Genomic DNA, 26,380 nt, shown 5'->3' with positions numbered 1-26,380 from the left:
CAGCCAATTGTCCAAGTACAAGATTATTTCTTTACTTGTGTCATCATCGTATCAGATTAGATGCAATAATATTTCATTTTGAGATAGAAACCTCACCTGTGTAAAGGTATTATAGACTTAAAATCCATGCTGCAATTTTGACAAAGAAAAGAATAACATCAGTACTGTTTCGAACTTTAAAATTAATTTAGTCATTATGCTGAAACTACCTTAGCATGCCTTTTACATTGGAATGGATGTGGTATGCATCAAGAAGCTTTCTTCTTCAGAAATTAGATCATTTTTGCTTTCATTTACTCAAGCCTAATAAAAGATTGTGATCATTCAATTGCCCAATAAATAAGTTATTCCTCACGTACAATTACTCATGCAATTCTATATCACAGTCGATTCTATATCTATTATCCTTCAAAGTTCAAACTACTTTTTTGAGATAGAAACCTCGCCCAAGAAGAAAATATATAGTTTTTCACCCAATCCTGCATTTTTGACAAAGAAAAGAATAACATCAGCATTTGGAACCTTGAAATTAAATCTATTAAATTTCAATAACATCACCAAGAAGTTTCTTCGATAACTAGAAGTTCAATATTGTGAGAGGAAAATAATGGTCAACATGTAAGGTATTTAATTAGAGAATGGAAAGTGTTATGCCCTTTCTCGCTATATTTACCCACCAATCTTGCCGCTGTTGCATTGGACAAGGTTCAAGTTATCAAAGTAGCAACTGCACCCTCTTCCGCATTGACTTTCACAAATAAATCGGTTCCATGAAAGCTCAAAACCATATACCAATTTATTGTGGACTTCTGTACAGGAAATAATTGGATTATCATTTCCTGGCCAAGATGTCATAACCAGCATCTCCACTTTGCACAAGTCCCTCACATCCTTCGCACTTATTGTACCAATTGTAACATATTTATACCTCTTGGAATGAGAATTGAAGAGTTGGAAGAATACTATCCATTGTCATTGCAAGTAGAAGTATCCAAATAGAATGGAGTATTCACTGGTTTTTCACAGCTCAAGAAAACCACAATCCATGTGTTGTAGTTTTGCCGGTCATACAACAGAGAACTCCATTGAGAACTGAAATTATATTGATATGAAGAATAACTCGGTGTGGAGAAGTAATTGTCCTTCTGTATACCTGAGTCCGCCCGGATTGTGTAGGTATTGTAATTGATTTCCTGTACGTAGTATTTTCCTTCAAATAAGTATAACACCGTTCGATTGTTCTCACAAGACAATTCATACCTTAGGTCGCCACAGGCTTCTGGATAGCTCGTCAATCAAAATGGATTACTTATGTTCTGTTTATTGCCAGAGGAAGAAGGGGCACACTGATGAATATTATTCTCAGTACTGCAAGTTTTATGGACAAATACAAGTACAATAAGGGCCGTGAGTCCTGCAGTGAAGGATAATTCTCTCACCATTACGAGAGAGTGAAAATTTTCATCTGGTACAACTAGCACAGTGGTTTGTTGACAAAGATGACTCGTTTTTCAGGTCTTTCAGAGTATCATCAATAAAATAGTAGTAAAATAAAATTGAGGAAAGTAATTAAAGAAAAAAATATATAGAGTTTTCTCGTTTTCACATAGAGTTTTCAGGTCTTTGGATTCTAATCTTTGTCTTGTTTGTTTAGTAAGTTCTACTACATTCCTTTCATCAAAAAATAAAGGAAAAAAAAAAAAAAAAAAAGTTCTACTACATTCCTTGTTAGGCATGAGAGACGAACAGAATGTGGACTCCAATGCCGTGTTTTGAGTATTTATACCCCCAAAAAATTAGCTCACAACCTTTGCGGTGGGTTCTTTTTTCCCCATCAATCATAATTTTAATAATTTGTAAAATTTATTGTCTATAATATTGCTATTTAGAAAAATATAGATTCTAGTACTAAAGCAAAATATTCACTCATATGACTCAGCATTTGTGGCCAGAAAATTCACTCATTTCTCCTATCACTAACCCAAAATTTTACTTCTATTGAAACTACCAGTAATCTCCACAAGAACAAGTACCTTCTCTAAAATGATGGAAACGAATTGAATCTCTAAGAATTATCTCTCTCTTTTCTACTCTCGACAAGAACTTCATCATTGTATGACAATCTTGACAAACTCTCAAGTTCTTCATCACCCTCACTGGTGCTGAAGCTGGCAGACTGAGAATCCCATAAGTCACAGCTAACTTTTCACTGTGGTAGTTCATCACTGTGCTGGCATTGAGTTTTGGTTCGGAGATACTAGAAATAGGCCTCTCTTCTATATAACCTAATTTCTCTATCCTCTTCATCATCTCCTCTAAGCGTGTATATATCACTTGACTCATTGGGTGAGAACAATCACCCACCACAAAGCAATGAACTTCGTTCCCTACCTCGATCCAACTTAGACCAGGTTCCTTCTTAACTCCTCGATCTTTCATCAATTCCCTAATCTTTGTTGCAGGTAAATTAATCCCGGCATCATTGTAGATGTTGTAAAGAAGCACATATGATGCAGATCCCTGAGGTTCAAGCTCAATTACTCTCTCTGCAACACGTTTTCCCGTGACTGTGTCCTTATAAACCCTGCAAGCGCTCAATAAGGCTCGCCACATCACTGGATCTTCCTCAAAGCCTGAATTCAGAATGAAATTTTCAGCATCAGCCAACTTTCCCGCACGACCCAGGAGGTCAACAATGCAGGCACAGTGCCTTACATTAACTGCCATGCAGTAATCTTTCTTCATGCTTTCAAAGAATCTGCCATGGACAAGGATAGTGAAATGACAGTAATACAAGTTAAAAACCAAATGTGCACACAACTATTTACAATTTTTTTCACTGCTTATTAATTTCATAGATTAACTAATTAGGTTCTGCTTTAGATCAAGTTCCGCGGGGAGGGGGGGGGGGGGCAATTAATTCACAGTATCACAAATAAACTTCATATTCTATCTAAATATTATTGACGTTGAATAATAAATTGATCAAAAGGAGTACATCTGCATTTTCTTCTCCCTAGTATACAATTTACCCTTATGCACCAATCAGATTCAAATCACAACTTATTAAAATTACTTTCTTCATCAAGTCCTAGTTTCAGAAAACAACTAATGGCAAAATAAATAAAAAAAATCTGAGGATGAAGGATACCATCCCTTCCCCCCCCCCCCCCCCCCCTTTTCCAAAAAAAAAAATCAAAAGAAAAAAATCACACAATTATGAAATGTAAAAAGGCTTTATTAACATACCGGAGTCCTTCTTTAACAAGACCTCCATGACTACAGGCCGTTAAAACTCCAAGGAATGTAATGTGGTTGGGTGCAATTCCATAACCCTTCATCAACTCAAAAAGACTCAATGCTTTTCTTGCACACCCATGTTGCGCATTGCTACCGATCATCACAGACCAGGACACCACATCTGGATTTTCCATCTCTTCAAAGGTCAAATGAGAAGAATCAATGTCTCCAGACTTTGCATACATGCAAATTTGTGAATTTTGAATAATAGTAAATTTGCCAATGCCAGTTTTTAATGCATATCCCTGAATCTGCTGTCCAGATCTTGGGGATGCCAAATTGGAACAAGCACCCAACATACTTGATATTATGAACTCATCAAGTTTCATTCCAAATGATAGAAGTTCATAGAACAAAGCCAATGCACTTCCAAAATGCCCATTTTGAACATAACCTGAGATGATGGATGTCCATGAGACGATATCTAGCTTAGGAGTTACAGCAAAACATTTAACCCCATCCTCAACTGAACCTGACAAAAAGTACAAATCAATTAGTGCACTTCCAATGAACTCATCCGACTGTAGGTTCCTCTTGCAAATTTGAGCATGAATTTCCTTTCCATAATCAAATGCTTCAACAGCATTACAAGCTTTAAGCATGCTTGAGAACGTAAACTTTGAGGGTTTCATTCCTTTCTTTTGCATCTTAGAGAAAAGATCAAAAGCTTCATTTGCATATTCATCACTAATAGTCTCACCATGGAGAATCCAGAGATCATGGCATTATAGATGAAGATGCTTTGGTCAGACATCAGTTTGAAAATTTGGATTGCATTAACCAAATCCCCAGTCTTTGCATACATATCAAGTAATGCAGTTGCAACCACATCATCCAAATCCAATCCAATTTTGACTGAGAAGGCATGAAGTGCATTCCCATGTTGATTTGAATCCTTATAATTTGTGCCACATGCCTTCAGTACACTTCCCAGTGCATAAGTATTCAACTTCAATCCTAATCGGTGCATTTTTCCAACAAGTTTCACCATTTCCTCATTGGCACCAATTCTAACATAACCAGCAATCAAGGAATTCCAAGAAACTTCATCCAGGTCATTAGAACACTCGAACAAAAGTGCCGCCCTATTGACCTGACCACATTTTGAGTACATATCAATAAGTGAATTGGCTAAAAAAACTTTATCACCCAACCCACTAACAATAACCAAACCATGAATCAGCTTACCCAACAGAAGATCCCCAGTTTGACCACACAAATTTAAAGCACCTGCAAAGGTGAACTTATCAAGTTTCAAACCAACTATTCTTGCTTCATTAAACACCTCCATGGCCTTAACAAAAAGACCCATCTGGGAATAACCAGAAAGCAGAGAATTATATGAAATAACATTGTGCTTTGGCATTCTATCAAACATCTTACGAGCGCTATTTATCTCACCAGATTTGCAATACATATGGAGAAGATTGTTTAGCAAAACCAAGCATGATCTGAAAGCAGTTTTAATCATGTGGCCATGAGCAGCCTTGCCATAAATAAGAGACCCAGATTTGGTAGAGAACTGGACCAGTTTTGTATAAGCTACAGAGTCCAATGAAAAGTTTTGACGACAAGGTTGAGCATGTTGTGGCAGGTTATGTAATGGTATAGTTGGTGGCAATATGGTGGGGGGGATTCTAGGTTGAATGAGCCCAGGAAACTCGGTGGTGAGGGGGAGAAAGTTTGGTTTTGTGGGTTTTGTTTCTTGGAGAAACATGTTTTTATCTGCCTTGTTCCCAAATGGAGTTGGAATCCTCGTCTATTTAACATAGGAGGCCTTTCAAAAGCAGATGAGTAGCATCCTCTCTAAATTTGCTTTGAATTGTACATGGGTCAATTTCTTATCCTTCTCATACTACAAAATAGTAAAACAAAAGAGATAAATATCAGGGAGATGAAAATGGAGTACAAAACCAATAATAAAAGGTGCAGAGCTATCATATTAACCAAGCAAGTAGATGACCATCTCCAATGAACTGGGAAAATTGCAATACAGTCATTAGTTTTGAGCATGTTTTGCAGAAGATTCAAACATCTTTTCATAATGTTGATCGTGCATGTTTGCATTGATATCAGCAATTATAAGCTTACCCATTTTGATACAGTTGACAATTGTTCCAAAAAAAAAAGAGGTAGAATTCAAATACTAACACTTAAAATCAAACTCACATATAGATGGTGTGTTTGCCTGATTGTGACAAATAATGCACACAGTCAAAGATGCTATCAATCATATAGCTTTATAGGTGATCTTCTGTGACTAACAACACGAAATTTGAGAGCTTTCACAATATAATTGTTATAGGGCAGATTTGAGGTCCCAGGTGGAGCATCTTCTTTCCTTGGAGGAAATTTCCTGGAGACAAAAATCTAGGATGTTAAATATCAAGGAAGGGGATAATAACACCAAGTTCTTCCATAGAATGGCTAACTCCCATAGAAGGTATAATCATCTGAGGACTTTGAAGGTGGATGGGGTGGTTTTTGAGGAGGAATCTGAGGTAACTACTCAGATAGTCCAGTTTTATAAAAATTTGTACAAGGAGTCTGAGGGGTGGAGGCCTTTTGTGGAGGGTTTGGAGTTTGATCGTATTGTGGATATGGAGAGGGTTTGGCTTGAAAGGAAGTTTGAGCGAGAGGAGATACTTCAACATGGTTTTAAAAACCGAACCGGACATCAAACCGTTTTTTTTTCCAATTTCCGGTTCAACCCCGGTTTTTGGCCGGTTTTCCCGTTGTTGACCGGTTATGGTGCTTTTAACCGGACCGGATTGGCTTCCGGTTCCCGGTTGAACCGGTCAGACCGGCCGGTCCGGTCCGGTTTTTAAAACAGTGTACTTCAAGCCGTAAGTGATTTGAAGGGAGACAAAGCTCCAGGTCCGGATGGGTTTACTATGGCGTTTTATCATCATTGTTGGAGAGTAGTGGAGAAAGACATGTTAGCGGTCTTTGAAGAGTTTTTTCAACATTGTAAGTTTGAAAAATCTCTCAATGCTACCTTCATTGCTTTAATTCCTAAAAAGAATGACGCCTCTAATATTAGAGATTTTTGGCCTATTAGCTTGGTGGGGAGTGTGTATAAAATTTTGGCTAAGGTTTTGGCAAATCGTTTGAGAGTGGTTTTAGATCAGTTGATCTCTGATACTCAGAATAGCTTTTTGGGTGGGAGACAAATCCTTGACTCGGTTCTTATTGCGAATGAGTGTGTGTATAGCCGAGGGAAGAGTAGGGTTCCTGGAGTTATTTGTAAACTTGATATTGAGAAAGCTTACGATCATGTGAATTGGGAGGCTTTGCTGTATTTATTGAATAGAATGGGCTTTGAAGTGAAATGGTGTAAGTGGATCCGTACTTGTATTTCCACAGTTCAGTTCTCTATTTTGATTAATGGGTCTCCAACTGATTTTTTTGGTAGTTCAAGGGGGTTAAGACAAGGGGATCCGCTATCTCCTGTGTTGTTTTTGATTTTGATGGAGGTGTTCAGTAGGATGTTGAGAAGAGTGGAGGGAGCTGGCTTGATTCATGGCTTTAAAGTTGAGGGTAGGAGGGGTGGTGGGGAATACGTTTCACATCTATTGTTTGTAAACGATACTATCCTATTTTGTGATGTAGATGTGGAGCAAATTCTTCATATTCGGTTGTTGTTACTCAGTTTTTAGGCAGTAACAGGTTTGAAGGTCAATGTGCACAAGAGTGAAATGGTTCCAATAAGGAAGGTTGTTGATGTGCATGCCATGGCGGAAATTTTGGGCTGTAGAGTTGAAACTTTGCCTATGTCTTATCTTGGCATGCCGTTGGGGGCTTCACATAACTTCCCTTCAATTTGGAATTCTATTTTGGAAAAAATTGAGCGAAAATTGGCCAGGTGGAAGAAGTTGTATTTGTCTTGGGGAGGGGGGGGGGTTTGTCAATTAATGTTACTCAAGAGTACATTATCTAGTCTTCCTACCTATTTTCTATCTCTATTCATCATTCCTACTTATGTGGCTAATAAGATTGAAAAGCTGCAAAGGGACTTTCTATGGGGTGATAGCAAGAATCATCTGGTAGGATGGGATAAAGTTTGTGCGCCTATAGTTAACGGTGGTTTGGAGATAAGGAAAATTACTACTTTCAATAAGGCCTTATTGGGGAAATGGCTGTGGAGGTTTGGGAAGGAAGAGGGTCGATTATGGAGGAGGGTGGTAGCGTCAAAATATGGGGAAGAATGGGGGGGATGGACCTCAAACCTAGTAGGGAAGTTCATGGGTGTGGTTTGTAGAGAGGGATTCGCATGAGATGGGAGGATTTTAGCAAGAATTGTCAGTTTGTTGTTGGGTTGGGGAATAGAGTGAGATTTTGGCAGGATGGGTGGTATGAGGATCAACCTTTCCAAGTGGCCTTCCCAAGGCTGTATGGAATTGCCATTGATAAGGAGGCATCTGTAGAAGCTTCTTTGTCAAGGCAGGGGCGAAGGATAAAAGAATTTGGGATGTTCGTTTTATTCAAGAATTTAATGATTGGGAGATGGATGAAGGGCTGCATTTTCTTCGTATATTGGGAGCTAATACTCCTCCAATGGATGTTAGAGACCAGATGAGATGAAAGTTGAAGCCTAACGGGGAGTTTGATATCCGGTCATATTATAACAAATTGCGAGACTCTCCCTCAATTGTCTTTCCTTGGAAAGGAATATGGAGAGTAAAGGCTCGTAGGTGAGTTTCTTTCTTTGTTTGGTGTGTAGCTTGGAATAAGATCCTAACGGGTGATAACTTGAGAAGATTGAGGGGATTGGATTTTGTAGATTGGTGCATTATGTGCCGGCATTGTGGAGAGACGGTAGACCACTTACTTCTTCATTGTGAGATGGCTTATCGATTGTGGAGCTTTGTCTTAATAACTTTTGGTTTGTCTTGGGTTATGCCTAAATCGATCCCAAATTTGCTTTTTGGCTGGTGGAATTGTTGGGGAAGCATTCGTCTCAGATTTGGAACTTAGTTCCATTGTGCATCCTATGGTGTATTTGGAAAGAACGGAATCGAAGGACTTTTGAGGATTTAGATAGTTCAAGTGTTCAGATGATTGCCTCTTTTAGTGGGACTCTTTTTGCTTGGTCTCGAGTATGGGGAATCACGACTAGTGATTATCTCCCCTCTTTTCTTAGCTCTCTTTCTCTTTTGTAATTTATCTGTTGTTTGGTTTTCCTTTTTGTTTTTTCTGTTTTCTTCTTCTGGTATTTTCTGGGTTTGCTTTATATTTTTCACGCATAGAATAGCCATTCGTATATATAACATTCTTAGTTATCAAAATAAAATAATTGTTATAACATATAATCAACTCCATCTTTCCTCCTTTGAAATTTAGCAATTGCCCTCAATGAAAATAAATTCACAATAGACACTAAGCAAAATAAATAACTCTCAATACTGAATGATAGATTGGATGGTTTTTTTTAATAAGTAAACAATTTTGTATTGGTAATTACCCACGTACCCTGGTGGTTCTTGAACTTACGATTTGACCTCCCACCTTAATTTTTACAAGGGGAAAAGGTGTCATTTGAGCTAGAGCTCATCAACTTTAGTAGGATACTTGGTGTTTACAGGAAAGGTAAAAAGGGCGTGAAAAGTATGTCGCTTCATTAGATGATCCAAAGTAATTTAACACATAGAAAGCTTATTTAATAGAACTAGATTTACATAAAATTATCTACAATAGTAAAGGCACAAAAACTATTAGCAATGTACTCCAAGAAACTAATTCCCTGTCATGAATTTCTCGCAAAAATTCCAAATCTCAAAAAAGAACCCTGTTAGGAAACTACATGAGATCAGCCACATAAGCCTCCTTATCATTATTGATTCAAATAAATCTGGAAAACACATACTCAAAGGATTATTCCCACACCAGACATCATGCCAAAATTTCACTCTAGTCCCATCTCCAATCTGAAACTGAATGTAGCGAGAAAAAGTAGACCAACCACTACTAATAGTTTTCCATAAACTCACCCCATAGGATCCTGGAACAAAATTAGAGCACCAATCTCCCTCCTCAACTCCATATTTAACCCTTATAACCCTTCTACATAACGCTTCTCTCTCATACCCAAATCTCCACAACCATTTTCCCATTTTCGCTATGGATTTTAAGGAATAAGTTACACAAATGGTTAACTACAGCACTAATATTCAAAGGAATACACATAATTCATTACAACAAAAAGGATTTGAGCTCAAACATCACCAGCAACCAAATAAATGAAATCTTCACTCAGTATTAACAGTAAAATTCTCATTAATCTAGTACAATATAGAACAAATGTAGATTTTATAGAAATATCCTATAATACATATACAATATATCTTACTCTCATATTCATGTGTTATTGCTTTAAAATTCAATCAAGATGCATCAACTACATATTATTTCAATGTTTTGAAAAAAGAGGACTTCATATTGATTGAATCAAGATGCATCAACTACATATTATTTCAATGTGTAACACCATCACTAAGCACTATCTTTGTGAAAAATTCAAATCATGAGTCTAAGTTCGAGGATAATCCGATAATAGCCTAAACGAACTGTTTTGTGTGCCTCAAAACAATAAGCAAATATATTTCATCAATATCAAAACAAATAAAAACCAAAAAGACAGCAATTTTTTTCAAACTGAATAAACAGCCTTTTGGAATTGCAGTAGACGAAGAAGTAACAGAAAAAGGCTTCTGGAAACTAATTATAAAGCAAAACCTTAATCAAAAATTTAAAACCAAATCTAACCCATAAGAAAACTGTAATTATATTATAAAGAAAGAGAGATAAACATTGGGTTATTGCCTGAATAGAACCTTGTCTTGTAGGTAAAATCTATCAAATGTAATGCTATAGTAACATACACATGAATTATTCACCTGATTTTTCCTAATAAATGAAAGATAAATTCTAAACTTAAACTGCCACTATGACAATTCTTAAATCATGCAATCAAAAACCTTTGCATTTAATTCCCAATTCAAACATAATTTACATTTTTTTGTGCATTCTAATTGAAAATTTGATTAAACTTGTTTTAAAATGGGAATCTGGTACCTTAAGTATTCAACAAATTTCTTTTATTTTATAAACATACACGAATTTTGAGCCTCCTTTAAAGATGCATGCTTTCTTCTAAATGAAAATCCAAATAAAAAAGTTTTTATTCCCCTAGAACATGAAATTTATTCCTCCAGTGAGTCGTTTAATATTATAGTTGAAAACTCCCTAAATCCTGCATATTATAGTCTATCGTCAACTGGACGGAGATATATTCTCCTACAAATCAAGGATATGATGAAAAGGGAAAACTATTATCAAGTTTAAGGAAAAGAAAATGAATGCCATAACAATCTTATGCAAAACTAAAACGCATATGTTTTCTTAAAGAAAAAAACAGTGGTATGAGCCTAAGAAGGGACAGTCATGCATAATTTTACATGATAAGCTACAACTTGAAAACGCAGAAAATGACCCTCTTTCTTATTAGCCAAAAAGGCCATATTACCATGTTTTAACTTAATTTTTCCTGAGAGAAAAATCAGTTAACACGCATCCTAAAATAACCATTCCTAAGTCCTAACAAATCCAATAAGTAGGAATGCTTCAGCATTAAATTATTCAAATCTAAAAGGGATATCAAATTAGACACACACTGAGGATAATGAAACATGTGAGTCAAGCTTGAATTCAGGCCAATTAATTTCTATATACTCAATAATAGAACATGTGTTTTGTTTACCCAAAGTTTTAGGCCTTTGTTCATGATGAAGCATTCTGGACTCTAAATATATGTTGTAGCTTCTCCTTAAGTCAGAGTTTGTGTTCAATATTGATCTTCAATAGCTAACTATTGGGTTCCTTTATCTAATAATAGTTTATGATTTTTTTTAAATCTATATTCCATTAAATATAGTAATAGGGAGAACCAATAGTCTAGTAGAGACTGTTTTTAAAAAAAAAAACAGGTACATTATACCTTTGTATGTAATGCATGGTTGAAAAAGGAAAAAAACTATTTGCTAATTTATCAACCCTAATTAGACTGTGTATATACTGTAGAAAGGAGAATATGTGTCCATTTATTAGATCTTCATAATGGACACTATACAGAATTCAATCAAATTCTGGAATAAGAACAAAACAGCCGGGTATTTTATTTTAAAGGTGCTGTCTAACACACAACAGATAGGGGATTGCCAGGCTGTTTGGTTTTTCTTTTATAGATAATGAACAGTATTTGTTTTCCTTTCTTTCTCATTAACAAAATTAGTATTGTTTCTAAGAAAAGTTTGAACTTTGTGTGATTGAAGAATAGCTTAATTTTATCATTCTGAGTATGATACAAATTATGAGCAGCAAAAAAACTTTTTTTTAAGTTAACTGAAAGGGAAAACTAATATGCTTACTTTTAAACACCAAGAATTATGTGCTTCGGCAATAGTCTGACAAGGATTGTGTGTTCTAAGTGGCTTTAAATACATTGTAATCTCAAAGGTTTTCAAACAAAAATGCATGCTAACAACTTCCATCCTTTTAAGATTCATTACAACAATATGGGCAACTCACATTGGAGAGAAAGTGAAAGAGATTTTACCTGTCAAAGTCTCTGTTTCAACTTCTCTATAAAATGATATCCATTGGATTAATAATAATGCCACAATCCCTGTACAATAAACCATATGTTCCAACCGTTTAAAAGAAATACTTTATCTTCTCACAGAGTTATTGAAAAAATAGACTCTCAAGCAACAAAATTTTATTTTGTCTAACAACTTTACTAAGTTAAATATACTTTTTAAAAATTTTAAAAATGGGAAATAGTCTAACAACAGAAATCTTTTTTTTTTTTTTTGTTTCTCTTTTTTCTTTTATTTGGCAAGCAAACAGAACAATGAACCAATAGAGATTCCATAATCAAAACTATCTACGTCACACTAATAGTGCAATACATGTATTAGTAATAAAGTATACATGCCTTTATGGCAAACACCATTCAGAATTTAATTATATACATTACACCAACTATTCCTTCGCACTTATTTTGTAAGGTCAGCTATGTATTCTCAACTCAAAACAAAACACCTTCTAATGGTGATTACATTATTGTAAAAAAAGTTAAAAATGATTTGTGACACAAGTTTTAACAGTTTAAAGGATTCTTTGTTTCCTCTTTCTCTTTAGTCGATCTGCAATAGTCAATGAATAGTTTTTTTGTTCTTCATAGTTGCAGATTTAGCTGCGTGTTGTGCATCACTTGCATCATCTACTTTTTGTAATTTAACAGAATCAGCATCTTCTTCACTTGGTAAGTTGTTGACAAAATCTTTGTAGCATCACTCATATAACATTGTTAATAGAATATTGTGTAAAATGTATTATGAAATGTATAAGTAACATTAAAAATGTTTAATATTATTATTTAAATGTAATATAAAAGTACTCACATCAGTTATTTTATCAAGTTTAATTGAATATGAAACTTCATATCCAACTAAACTGAAAATACTCAAAGAAAAGACAAAATTAAAACCCAAAATAAGAATATCAAAATACTATGTTCTTCTTAAACCTCTATCATTCACTTCACTGAATCCACAACTCTCTCTCAATGATAAATTTCAAACTTGCAGAGAAAATAAAAAAATTTAATCTCAATGCACAAACCCACCATGAAATAAATTATAATCAAATCAGATCCACTTCTCAGTTTCCCAACCCCTCTCATTCACAAAGCCAGAAATTGTCTTCTAATATTATATACCAAATGGCTAGAACCAAGTATTATTCTTATTGTCGTTGTAGGTTTTGAAAGATGATGAGAAGTGACAACAATATGATCAGGTTTCACATTTAATCTCCCCCTCCCCCTCCCCCCTAAGTTATAGATTTTGTTAACTTACAATTATTTGTTGACTGGCTTTCTGCTGGAATATTTCTGGTGGATTTGAATAATAGTAATTTCTTGTTACTATGCAAGCTCCTTGTGTTTGAAATTCTTGTTGATCCTATTATTTGAAAAGTAATTGGATAGATGTTGTTTTCTGGATAACACAAAAAAAAAAAAAAAAGGATTGGAAAAACTTGCACGGAATTAAACCTTTACATTCACATACACAGTTCATTTCAAAATTTACATTCAAGAACACCAAGCAACCTCTAAATCAAACCCAAATTCATTCTCAATGAAAATTTTCAAATTTGCAAAGAAATTCCCTAACTCTAATGCCAATGCACAAACCCAACATAAATGAATCATAAAAAAAGCATACCTATTTTTTAGTTTTCCCTAAACTATCAAATACACAATCTCAAAGACTATTATAATTCAATTACATTTGAATACATATTAAGCGATTATAACTTGGATCAAATTTAAACTTGAAATCCCTTATGGAACCCAATAAAAATTATAATCTAAAACTTCCTTTCAAAATTTGAATTTATCTCTAAATCAAAGGCTCACAGATCAGTGCCTAAACAGAAACCTAAAAATAAAAAATAAAATAAATTCAAATTCAAATTTACAAAGGGAAGAAAATCCCTTCGAAAAACTAAGCAAAGAAACAAATCAAAATTTACACCGGGGTTGTGATAAATTTTTTGACTTATTTTTTAGCTCAACTACATATTCTTTTTTATTATAAAGCTATTAGCAACATGACAATAGATAAACAAACCATTAACCTAAAATGGTTTTAGTTCCATTGATTTCAATGTTAATTCAAACATAAAATATTCAATGCCAAAAACATTTTCATTCAAACATAAAATATTCAAAGAAAAAATTTGTAAACAAAAGAGCCCAAGCTTTGGTGAAGGTCTTGTGAACTATACAACCCTTCCCCCATCAGGCATGCAATTGATTCCATACCAATGTGTTTATGCTTTCTCACTCTATTGCTTATTAGGACAATCAGATTTCTAATTACTACTGATGAAACAAAGTATTGATACAAACAAAACAATTGGTGAAGAATAAAGAGACAAATTGAAACTGCTAAATACACAAAGTTAACAATTGGAATAAGATCCTTTATTTGCAAAACTGCTATAACTAATATAGTGATAATTGCCATAAGAGTTCCCCATCATGTCTACTTACTTTCCCGACGTCAAAATCAATACAGAGCAATTATAATCATCCTTAACATTCAAACTCTCTCATGTACCCCCAAAATCAAACAACAAAAATGATAAGAATTCTTAAGATAATTTAGGACAACATCAAGTTAATCTAAATCAAATTATTCATTGGGGAATTTAAACAAACATATAGAGAAAAAAAAAAGCACAAAGATGTCAATAACAATGAACTAAGACAAAACCTTTAAACCCACATTACTAATTGCTCACACACAGATACTTTCATGAAAAACAAAAAAGTGGATGAAGTTACCAAGTATTATCCAAATTACAGAATAAAGAGATTCCAGTGGGCACCGTTCAAGTCACTGTTACAATATAGAGAATATAGTTAATCTAAATCAAATTATTCACTGGGGAATTTCAACAAACGTATAGAGGACAAAAACAAAGATGTCAATAACAATGAAATCTTTGAACAAAAACAAAGAGACACCAAAATTACGCAAACATTCACCCAGAAGGAGAAGAATTTTAAGAAAGAAAATCTCAAGCACTACAACTGCAAAAGGAAAAAACAAAAGAGCTAAGTTTTACCGGCAATGGGTTCGCTGGCTGACGGTGGCGGCAGGCTTCGCAGAGGAAAAAGGGCATGAGAAGGAATAAATTTGGAGAGAAGTTATATATATAGACACAGATAAAGTGCTTACCCACCGAAACGGTGTGGGTTTTTTTTTAAAGACAAATCAAATATTTGGTGAATATGTGTGAGTGTGAGGTTAAAAATATTTGGGACTAGATTGGATAAGCCTTTTTTTTAAGTGCGTTTTTTCTTTTTTACTCTGCTTTGATAGTGCCTTTTTTTTTTTTTTTTTTTTTTTTTTTTTTTTTTTTTNTTAATTAATAATAACCCCTCAAACAAAAACAAAAATTAAACACACAAGTACACAACATAAACCAAACAATTTAACAACACCCATAGCCACATGATATCTAACTAATAAAAAATAGGTAATAAATCAAAACAATTTTACCTTAGAAACTTTGTCTTCACAAAGTGCAAAGATGAGTGTGGGCTGTTTGGCAATGCTTACAACTGTAGATCTTCCCTTCAAGACTCATCACAAACAACCTCCCCATGCCTTCAATCATATATTTCTCTAAAAATCTATGAAAAATAAAGAGCATGTGAATATTTAGGTATAGATAGTTGAGAAAATAAAAAAAAAGACACTAAAAAAAGATGAAGGTGTAGTGCTGAAGAAAGAGAAGAAAACTCACCAGTCACTAAGTTCCAAATCCTAAAATCTGACAATGAAATATGTTGAGTGATTTATTTTAGAAAGCAAGAAGAAAAAAAAAAATGATCAATGAGTTTTTTTTTTTTTTTATTGTAACTAATGAGCTGGTTTTGGGGGTTGGTAGTGATACTAGTGGCAGTTGACCACAAAAGAGAAAAAAAAGAATAAGAAAGAAAGGGTTTCCATAGGCTTTTTTGAGATTGAGAATAGGTTGATAAAGTGAAATTTTGTTATGAAGTGTTTGGACTTTTGGGTATTCAAATGTAAGGTGGGCCAGGTTTTGTTTTATTGGAGTACAAAAGAGGCCTAAAACTAAAGCAAGCTTGGGAGAATGGAAGAGATATGGGGGAGGGGGCGGATGTTCATCATTGGCAGGGCCGAATTAAATTTTCTATATACACTAGTGGGTTTTATTTTTATTATTTATTTATTATTATTATTTTTTTTTTGCAGGGGCCACAGCACAACCCCCCAAGGGGCTACGTGGCTTTGCTCCTATATCTTGTATATACCTATATATACAATACAAACTAAACTAAAGACGCAACATTCTTTCTTATTCTTTCCCATAAAAAACTAATAAATAAAACAATGTTGCTTTTTTTCTACTTAACTAATAAACTTTGTGCTATTTCTTTCATATTATTTTTAAAAAATTTCATGCATTTTTGCTTATTACTCTAACTAAAAAAAAAAAGAAGTTTTTTTTTCCCCTAAAACTCATCCAGTAGTTATATCCCTGCATTGCAGGTTTAGCGACTAGTATAATATAAAAGCGAAATGTTTAATTTTTGTTGACTACTTTTCATTGTACTATGTGGCTGCTATTTACATTTAAAAACACCGAAATATTATAACTTTTTCGTTTGGTGTGTTTATGTAAAACCTTTTAATATTCTTAGTACCATTTTCAAAAAAAAAAAAAAAAAAAAAAATCTTAGTACCATTGGCGTTTAGTTGTGTCTCTTGGACAATAGTTAAGGGAACATAAACGCTTCTTTAAAAAGTGACAAATCAGCAAATAAGCCTTTTTATATATATATATATATATATATATAAAGGCCAAATTAATGAAAACGCTGATTATAAGTTGTTTGGCTAGGCGATTTATAAGGAAATGCGTTTTTACAAAATGCTAAAAAAGCGCGTTATCAATTCACAGATCGGGCAACTTTTTTCAAAACGCAAATTTAAATGATATCACGTTCTCTATTTCACTTGTTACGGTTCAAAACACCGAATATACCCTCAAAACATACCCTCACTTCCCATTAATCTCTTCTATTCTCTATCACCTCTGTCCCTCTATTGTGCACAGCCTTGTTTAGCGTGACCTATAAAGATGATTTGAGTCACGCATCTATCCCACTTTTTATGGGACAGGGGTCGTATTTTTAGGGTCCGTTTATATAACTTATTTTGCTGAAACTGAAAACTGAAAACATTGTAGAAAATAATTTTTAAATTGTGAATAGTGCGTGGGACCATTTTTAATGAAAAAGTTGTGAAAAGTGAGTTTGTGGTCCATAATAGTGCACGATGCACTGTTCACGGAAGACTTGGTCAAAAGTTGCGGCTACTGTTATAAACAGTCATGAACAGTAGCCGTAACTGCTCAAGCCCACTGAAAGCGGCTTGAAAAGGAAAAAAAAAAAAAAGAGTAAAACGCAAAGCAAAACTCAAACCGTAATCCAAACCCAGCCTTAGTTTTTCTTTTCTATCATTTTCGTTTTGGTTTTGGTTCAATGAGGTGGCACTCTAATTTAATGCCAAGTACTTTGTGAAGACAAAGTTTCTAAGGTAAAATTGTTTTGATTTATTACCTATTTTTTATTAGTTAGATATCATGTGGCTATGGGTGTTGTTAAATTGTTTGGTTTATGTTGTGTACTTGTGTGTTTAATTTTTGTTTTTGTTTGAGGGGTTATTATTAATTAAAGTCATATTAAAAAAAAATTAAAATACAGGAAAATTTTAATAATAGGAATGATGATGGGTTGACTGTTTAAATTATAGTGGAAATTTTGTTTTTTTCTTGAGTATGAATAACATCCATATAATTAAGTAAAAATTTCTAATTAAGATTTTATTTTTTTAAGTTCTTTTCATGTTAATTTTTGAGTCATATTCTTAAAGCTAAAAGAATTATGAGTAAACGAAAAAACAATCGATGCATTCTTTAAGAAAAAAGATGTTAGCAATTCAGAATTTAGGACACTTGTGACTGTAGAAATAAATGTTGATACTTCAATGCCTGATGAACATCCCTCCAATGTTCAATAATTTAATCTGAAGAGATAGATCGTGATCCAGGATCACGTACACAAATATGTAAATTTCCTATCAACAAACAAGATGAAATCCGATGAGCTTATCTCAAAGAAGGTCCATATCAACCTAAAAATATAGACTATCCATACAACAATGATAATCATCATCGTCAATTTCAAGTTTCAGGGTTTGAATCACATAGTGATTGGTTGGAATACTCACCTTCAATGGATACCATATATTGTCTACCTTGCTACCTTTTTGGTAAGAAACCAATAAGTCGTCCCAGATCAAATGCATTCATTTCAACATATTTTAATAATTGGAAAAATGTGAATGATGGAATGAATTGTCCTTTAATTCGTCATGTAGGGACAGATCCAAACTCCCTACATAAAATTGCTGTGAAATGTTGCGAGGATCTGAAGAATTATTCACGACATATTGACAAGCTAATTGAGAAACAAACGTCAAAAGAAATAGAGAATAAATGGTTGTGGCTCAAAACCTCAATAGAGTGTGCTCGATGGCTAGCATTCTAAGCTTGTGCTTTTAGAGGTCATGATGGAAGCCTTGATTCAAAAAATAATCTTTGGAGTACATGCATTGAGCAAGTCAACCCCAAGCCTCTAAGTGCTCTTGGATTTGTGAAAATGCTCTCCAATGATTCTCAGCACCAACAACAATCAACACTTAATAGGTGAAGAAGGTGAAACTAAAAATCTCTTCTCATAGATATGAAAATGATGAGAGGGGAAGAGAAGAAAACTGAATATATAAATAGGAGTATAGCAATTTCTACAACTGGGCTATTGCCACTCCAATATATATTGCCCAGTTTTTCAACATTGTTTATTAACTTAATCAATTACACATTCACAATTATAAAGTTATAAATTTTGTTTCCACTTCAAAAGACTTTAACAAATAAATATACCACGTACTAAGGGAAAAAAAAAATTGTTGTAGGTAAGGATAGCTATCATAAATCAAGGGACCAATTATTTGTCACACAAAAAAATGAAGTGTCTTTATGCCATCAAATACGTGAAGAATTATTGCCCCATTTCCGCAGTGGTGTTAGCTTTCCCTTGCATTTAAAGTTTAGCCGATTGACTTGATTCACCTGATTGAAATGATGAACTAGTTGAATTTAAGTTGTCTCTTACATCCCCAGTCGGTCTCCCCGGTGATGATGATAGGAAAGGCTTGGAAGGCATTTGTAAGCAATCAACTTCTCCTTCAAGCATTTCTACAACTTTGTTCATTGAAGGACGGTCACTAGGCTTCATCTGTATACACCATAATGCAACTATAATCATCTTCTTAGCAATTTTCTTCTCCTCCTCTGTGCCATCTTCCATTTCTATGTCATTTCCTTCGCTAAATTGGCTATAGACCCAAGTTGGGAAGTAAATTTGGCTTGAATGGTCTGCAAGTGCATTCAAGTTCTTTCTTTTGCTTGCCATTTCCAACAATAACATGCCAAAACTATAAACATCAGCTCTATAAGAAACCCCTCCAATGTTTTTATAGAGCAACTATGGAGCTATGTATCCTAGTGTTCCCCTTGCAGCAGTCAAAGACACTATGCTATCATTCGCTGGATAAAGTTTTGCAAGCCCAAAATCAGAAACTTTAGGAATGAAGTTCTCATCGAGAAGAATGTTATGAGGCTTGATATCAAAATGCAAAATTTACATGTCACATCCTCGATGTAGATATTCAATCCCACAAGCCACTCCAAGAGAAATCTCATATGTTTTCTCAATACTTAAGGGGATACTTTCTTCTCGAGAAAAAATGTATTTTTCAAGAGAACCATTAGGCATGAATTCATATATAAGGGCACGCTTTGGCCCCTCAGCACAGAAGCCAATGAGTTGCACCACATTCACATGGTGAATCCTTCCAATTGTTGCAACTTCGTTGATAAATTCTTGTCCGTTAGCTTTGGAGTTACCCAACATCTTTATGGCAACAAGAGGACCACTTTGAAGCTTTCCTTTAAATACAGTGCCATAGCCTCCTTCACCCAGTTTATCCTTAAAACCTTTGGACATCTTCCTAATTTCTGAGTAAGAGTACCTAATTGGCATGAGGTTAATTTGGCTTTGCAAAAATTCTTCAACAGCATCATACGATGATAAATGCCTCCTACGCCACTTATATATCAAAAAGGCCACGACAGAAGAGGTCCCCAAGACCATTTTTGTTGCATGGAATAATAATACTGTACAGGAACATCACAAAAATAACTATTAGAAAACAAATTTATTGTAGCTTTGCTATCAGCTTTTTTAATTTTCAAAAAAATACATGTTTAAAATCTTTAAATTTTGGGCTGTTTTCAATTTAATCCTTATGTTTTGAATTTGTTAAATTTGGTCCTTAATCTCAGTGATGGAAACTACTTGCGTGGTCAAATGTTTCCACAGCTATCATGCTTAAAAGATGACATGATTAATAAAATAATAATAATAAATTAATTGGCATTAAAAAATAGCTAAAATCCACATTAAAGAAAAACAAAAAATAAAATTTATAATTCCTCAATTTTAAAAGAGAAAAATGAACAAAATAAATTTTTTTACTAAAATCCCGATGGCATTCTTTGAGTAGAATCCATTTTTTATGTTACTTGAAGTGATTCTAAATAGTTCGAAGTAAAAATTTGTTTTCGAGGATTATAATTTGGGATTTGGAAATGCCTAACTTAATAGGACCTTTTGAGAAGTGCATAAGTTAACAATGAAGATGAGAAAATACCTAGATTATAAAGCCTACCTTACCAAGCAACTGAAGCAAGAAATGTAAAAGATTTAAACCTACTTGATTAAATAAGAACACAAGGGAAATAAAATAAACTTACAAGCCTAAAATCTATTAGAAACCTAAGGACTTACTTGATTTACCTACATCTCTATATAGAAATCGGACATTTTGTGTTGTGTGTGGTCTTTGTGGTCCCTTTTCAATTAAAATGCATCATCTATTTATAGGCAAGAATGGTAGTTATTTTCATTTCATAACTACCCCTCAAATTAAAGGGGATGTTGTTATTTGTAGTAATTAACTACTTGTACCGTCACAAGGGTTAGAGTCAAGTGATTGTTGTACTTTAAAAGGCCAACTTACTTGAACCATTCTAGCCCTACACATGTACAATTGCAATAGCAGTAGAATAGAAAGATAGAGCAAAGAATTTTGTAAGTAATTTGTAATGAAGTGTTTGGATGACATGATTTGGGCATTGAGATTTAGATTTGGATGATTAAAATCTAAATATCTTGTTTGAGAAGTTTAAAAAATGTCAAAGATTTAGATTTGACATATCCACTAAAGATTTTAAACATTTAAAAAGCTTGGATTTGAAATAATTCTTGAAATCAATGCATTTCAAATCTATTAATTTAAAATTCAAATCCAGATCCAAATTTAAGTTTCTAAACACAACTTAAAAGTTTATCTTTGTTTTCTTGGTAAAAGTATTCTCAGGAGGACAGGGTCACCGTGATATTTCTACCCCCATTCTAGGGTTTTTTTTTTTTTTTTCACATATATCATTGTGTTTTTGGCATGTGTTCTATTTAGTTCATTATTTCCATTCCATTCTAAAGCCATTTCTAGCTAAAGATTATGGTGATTTAAGTTTGCTAGTAGTTTTGGTTTAGGTGTTTATTCTTAAGATCTGGGTCCGTTTGGATTGAACTTATTGTTGCTGAAACTGAAAACTGAAAACTGAAAATATTGTAGCAAAATAATTTTTAAATATGTAAATAGTACTGTGGGACCAATTTTTAATATTTTTTATTGTATAAACAGTGTATGAACAGTGCATGAACAGTGCATACACTGTTCATGCACAAATTTTTTGTCTCCCAAAGTCAAATAATGCGGCAAAAAAAAAAAAAAAAAAAGAGGAAAATGCTTTTGCTGAAACGCAAACGCGGAATCCAAACCCCATCAGACTCTAAAACCTTTCTCCTACTCCTACGTACGCTACTATTATTCCCTTATCATTACAAACATCTTCCACGGGCCATAAATAACTATTAAAATTCATGTACTTTATATAAATAACTCAATCTCCTTTAAATATTTGAACTATTTTCTTAGCAATTAGCAAACTAACAGATCTCAAAACATAATTCCTCACGTTTGAATCTTTCCCTTTCTATTAAGAAGGAAGATAACACAACCAGAGAAAACAGTGTCGTTTTTATTTTTATTTTTTTTGAAAGGAACAGTGTCGTTTTTAAATAAAGAAGTTAGAACTTTTCTTATGACGGTGCCATATTGTTTAAATGAAAATTGCAGTTATGAAGGAACGACACCGCATCTATTAAATGAAAGGAGTGGAACGCTCGTGACTCTAATACCCGTCCATTAAGCACCTCCTCTACGTGTCACACTCATGGGCGGCTCCACATTAAGCTCAGGGGGTTCAAATGAACCTCCTGAACTAGCCCAAAAAATATATATTATAATGTAAATATTTTTTTGACCCCTTAAATAAAAATTTGAACACCCTAATTCTAAAATTTTGTTAAACACAATTGAAATAAGTTTGAATCTGATGCTCTTAACAATATCTTGCCTTTTTAAACACACAAAAAAGTCCAATAACAAACTAATTTGATCTATTTTAAAAAAAAAAAAAAGCCCAGCAACAAAAGTATAAATTTTGTTAATCTTAATTCTTACACCTTATAAAAAGCTCAATGAGATCTTAAAAAATTTGAAATCAATCAATCAAATGGGAGATCAGTGGATGAATAGTTGTTTGGCTATGTACATTGAAAAAAAAAATGTAACTAATAGAATTGATAATGAAGATATCATGTAACGATTTCAAAATATGAAACCTCAAAGAAGGTAATCGTAAAACTTCTTGCATTTGGGTTTTTATTTTATTTTATTTTAATGCCAATATATTCAACTTCATTTTTGTTTTAGATTTTATATAATTTATGTTTCTCATTGCACCCCCTAGAAAATAATCCCAAAGCCGCCACTGGACTCACACTTAGAGATTCTTTTAGTTACACATATACATATTTCATTGTTTCCTGTCTCTCACTTCTTCCCGCAAGTGTATATAACAGAGCATACTTGTAATCTATTATTCAAACTCTCTGTTTTTTATTTTTAACTTTGAGAAGTAATAAAGCTTGCATTCTAATAAGAGATTTGTTATTAATATGGTATTAGAGCTCTGGTAAGGTCATGAATGGCTTCCACCAAAGAAAATACTTCAATTCCTGCACAATCAACCTCTTCAGATTGATCTGCTTCTTCAATGGCAGATGATCTAAACACTAGCCTTTTTGCAGATTGCAAGGTAAGCGGCTTCTAAATATAATTTTTGAAAGCTAATCATATTGCACAAAACGTTGTTTTTAAGTTAAACTAATTTTGGAAAATTGTTTGTGGAAACTATAGTTTCTTAAAAAGTTTCATGTTGTAACTTTAATGTATGATTATTTATGAAAGGTGCACTATATTTGATATTGCATAGAGAAAATGCATGTATTGTTGGCTGGGAAAGGAAAACATCTTAATTTGATCACTGATAATGGACTCCATCGATTTATCGCATTATTTTGACAAAGGGAGATGATTTGTGACATAGTATGCAGCAATTGGTAGGAGAATGAAGCAACAAATGTCCAAGGGTCATGTGCAATGCACATGACCANAAGTCAAATGTTGCGGCTACTGTTCATTAAACAGTAGCCGCAATAATAATGAACAGTACAAAATGCCTGGGAAAGCTGAAAAGTAAAAAAAAAAAAAAAAAAAAACAAAAACAAAAACAAACGCACACCTAATAGTACACGTCGAAGTTATGATATTCATTCAACAACTTTGGCATTTTCCCTGGTAACACGTATGGTAGCATCTAGTCAAAATTATACACGGCCATGGACCATGGTTTGCACAATAGTCAACACCATATAATCAATCAATGATCTGTGATTGACATCAATTGTGCATTCTGAACCTCCGAAAACATTAATCACTTTTAAGACTAGATTGGTCTTCTTACGTGATTTTTCAAATTTTGTTTTTACGTTCAATAGGATTATGATCACCTCAATTTTTTTAAGAACTAACTGTACATGTGAAATTCTTTAAAAAAAACAGTAATTATAGTTGACTTTTCAATTTTTCATCATGAAATTATTTTTGCACTCAAACAAAAAGATATGTTTTGGGGCACTAATTATTATTATTATTTTTTATTAACAAGTACAAATTTGGCCGAAGTCAACAAGTTTATCCTTCTGGCAGCCACTAATCTATTAAAAATATGTAATATATTTTGTGGGGGAATTTGTTTGAGTTCCAATGACTAAATAGCTAAAAAAAGGCACTAGTGGTGTCGTTCTGTGACATCAGAGAGCTTATCAACTATTTAGAAATCTTCAAATTTGTTTAAAATTTTGTAGCTCAGTTGCATTAAATGTTTCTCTCTATGTAGTGAAAATAGGTTTGAATTCCCTTTTCCTGCTTATACTAAGAAATTTTTTTAAATTTTTTTATTTTTGTTTTTAGATATGATAGGACAATTGTAGAATTTGCCATATGATGATTATTCACCATCTCATGCTATGATATTAATTAATGGGTTTATTTTTTTTATAGGTAGGGTTTGAACCCAGCTGGCTCTTGCTCAATGATAAAAAACCTTTTTGATTGAGTTAACTGTAACCCACAAGAATCTTTGAACTTTGATAATGATCTTGTTTTCTTGCAGCCAGCTTCTTCCAAGCATAGTCTAACGTATGGCTATTACATAAACATACAACGGTCAGTATTAGGAGCTAACTATAACAAAAAAAAAAAAACAAAGAGGGACGACCTTCTAGAAAAAATATCTTATTTTTTCTACTCGCAAGGTGGTAGTAAGCAAACAAGTCAAGAATGTCTGCAGTGGTATCCTCACATCACATGAATGATGCATCCACTTCTCAGCGTACTAAAAAAAGGACCTTATGAGATTTAACTTTACGTGAACTTGCTACAAAAGAGAAGTATGAATTTGAATTACAAAATTCTTCTCTTAATAGCTCTCTGCATTTGCAATGCTGAATCTGAAGACCCCTCGGGTCAGTTTTGCAATACAGACACTAATATTGGTAGTGGTAGCCAAATATCAGCTAATATTGATCGCTTATTAGCTGAATTGGTTTCCAAAACCAGCTCCAATGGTTTTATTGCTACTTCCTATGGTAAAAACCAAGACCAAGTTTTTGGTCTTGGACAATGTAGAGGGGATGTGAGCAGCAAAGACTGCTCAAGTTGCATCCAAGATGCAGCAAAGCAAATCCGCCAACGCTGTCCTAACCAAGCTGATGCAAGAATTTGGTATGACCATTGCTTTTTACGATACAACAATAAAAGATACATTGGAGAAATTGATACATCTTTTGGTATATTCTATTGGAATGTGGAAAATGTAACCGATCCTGAAAATTTTAACAAAGAACTAGGTACTCTGATGGATCAGATTAAAGCACAAACTGTTGAGACAAATAATGAAGGGCTTGGAAAAGGTGAGACCAAGTTGTCATCATTTGTGACACTATATGCATTGGTGCAATGCACAAGAGACCTATCTCAGATAGATTGAGCACAGTGTCTGGCCATTGCTGTGGGCAATTTTGAAACCTTTTGTACAGACCGGAAAGGATGCAGAATTCTTTATTGTAGTTGTTATGTCCGATATGAGCTATATCCATTTTTCTTTCCTCTTGATTCAAAGTCAAACAATACCATGGCTGATAATTGTGAGGTTTTGAGCTTGAAATGTAGTTAACAATGGCGGAAGCTTAGAGAGAAAATCAAAGAAAAGAAAAAGACAGAGAGGAAATTTCTGTATTGCAAAAAATGATTAATACTTGCTCAATTAGATACATTACCAATCCTCTATATATATACACACTGGAATAGCTTAACTAGATCTTCTAAACCGTTCTGTAATAACAAACTTGTAACTACCCTTGTAACAACCAATCCGTGAATCACGAATTGCTTTGATGAGAGGTTAAGTCATGTCAAAACTGGGCATGAAGCAGAGCATAGCTGAAGAGAAGAGTCTGAGTGTTGATGAAGACCAGAGCCAAAACGATGCCGTCACAGTTTTACTGTTTCATTAAAACACGTCACACTTTAAACGCTACCATTTCACTGCTTATTAAACTTTCTTCACTTTAAGTTGAACGACACCGTTTTGGCCTTGAGATAGAATACTGTAGTCAAACTAGCCGTTACACTTCTCTTCTTCTTCATCAGTTTTGAATGCTGTGCTGTCTAAGGTACTGGCTTTAACATCCCCCCTCAAAACCATGGGGTCAACAGACACCATGATTTTGGATCGAAGAAAGCAAAAAAGAGCA

At 33.8% G+C, this 26,380-nt stretch overlaps 1 protein-coding gene and 2 pseudogenes across 1 annotated transcript; 1 reads left to right on the top strand and 2 right to left on the bottom strand.

The window, feature by feature from the left end:
* Positions 1-304: 304 nt before the first annotated feature.
* Positions 305-15,127, bottom strand: LOC112031195 (pentatricopeptide repeat-containing protein At3g13880). Its single transcript, XM_065765547.1, is given in 8 exon segments — positions 305-479; positions 2,034-2,758; positions 3,250-4,000; positions 4,003-5,155; positions 11,915-11,983; positions 13,221-13,361; positions 14,717-14,771; positions 15,001-15,127. Coding segments are annotated over 4 exon segments (2,550 nt in total). The 5' UTR covers positions 5,018-5,155; positions 11,915-11,983; positions 13,221-13,361; positions 14,717-14,771; positions 15,001-15,127; the 3' UTR covers positions 305-420.
* A 3,945-nt stretch (positions 15,128-19,072) lies between these two features.
* Positions 19,073-20,185, bottom strand: LOC111989135 (rust resistance kinase Lr10-like; annotated as a pseudogene).
* Positions 20,186-25,017: 4,832 nt separating this feature from the next.
* On the top strand, positions 25,018-25,800 carry LOC111987032 (cysteine-rich repeat secretory protein 55-like; annotated as a pseudogene).
* The last annotated feature ends 580 nt before the right edge of the window (positions 25,801-26,380 follow it).

The sequence above is a fragment of the Quercus suber genome, unplaced genomic scaffold (assembly GCF_002906115.3).
Source record: "Quercus suber isolate HL8 unplaced genomic scaffold, Cork oak 2.0 scaffold_23, whole genome shotgun sequence".
NCBI lineage: Eukaryota > Viridiplantae > Streptophyta > Magnoliopsida > Fagales > Fagaceae > Quercus > Quercus suber.
This window is presented reverse-complemented; position numbering and strand designations above follow the sequence as displayed.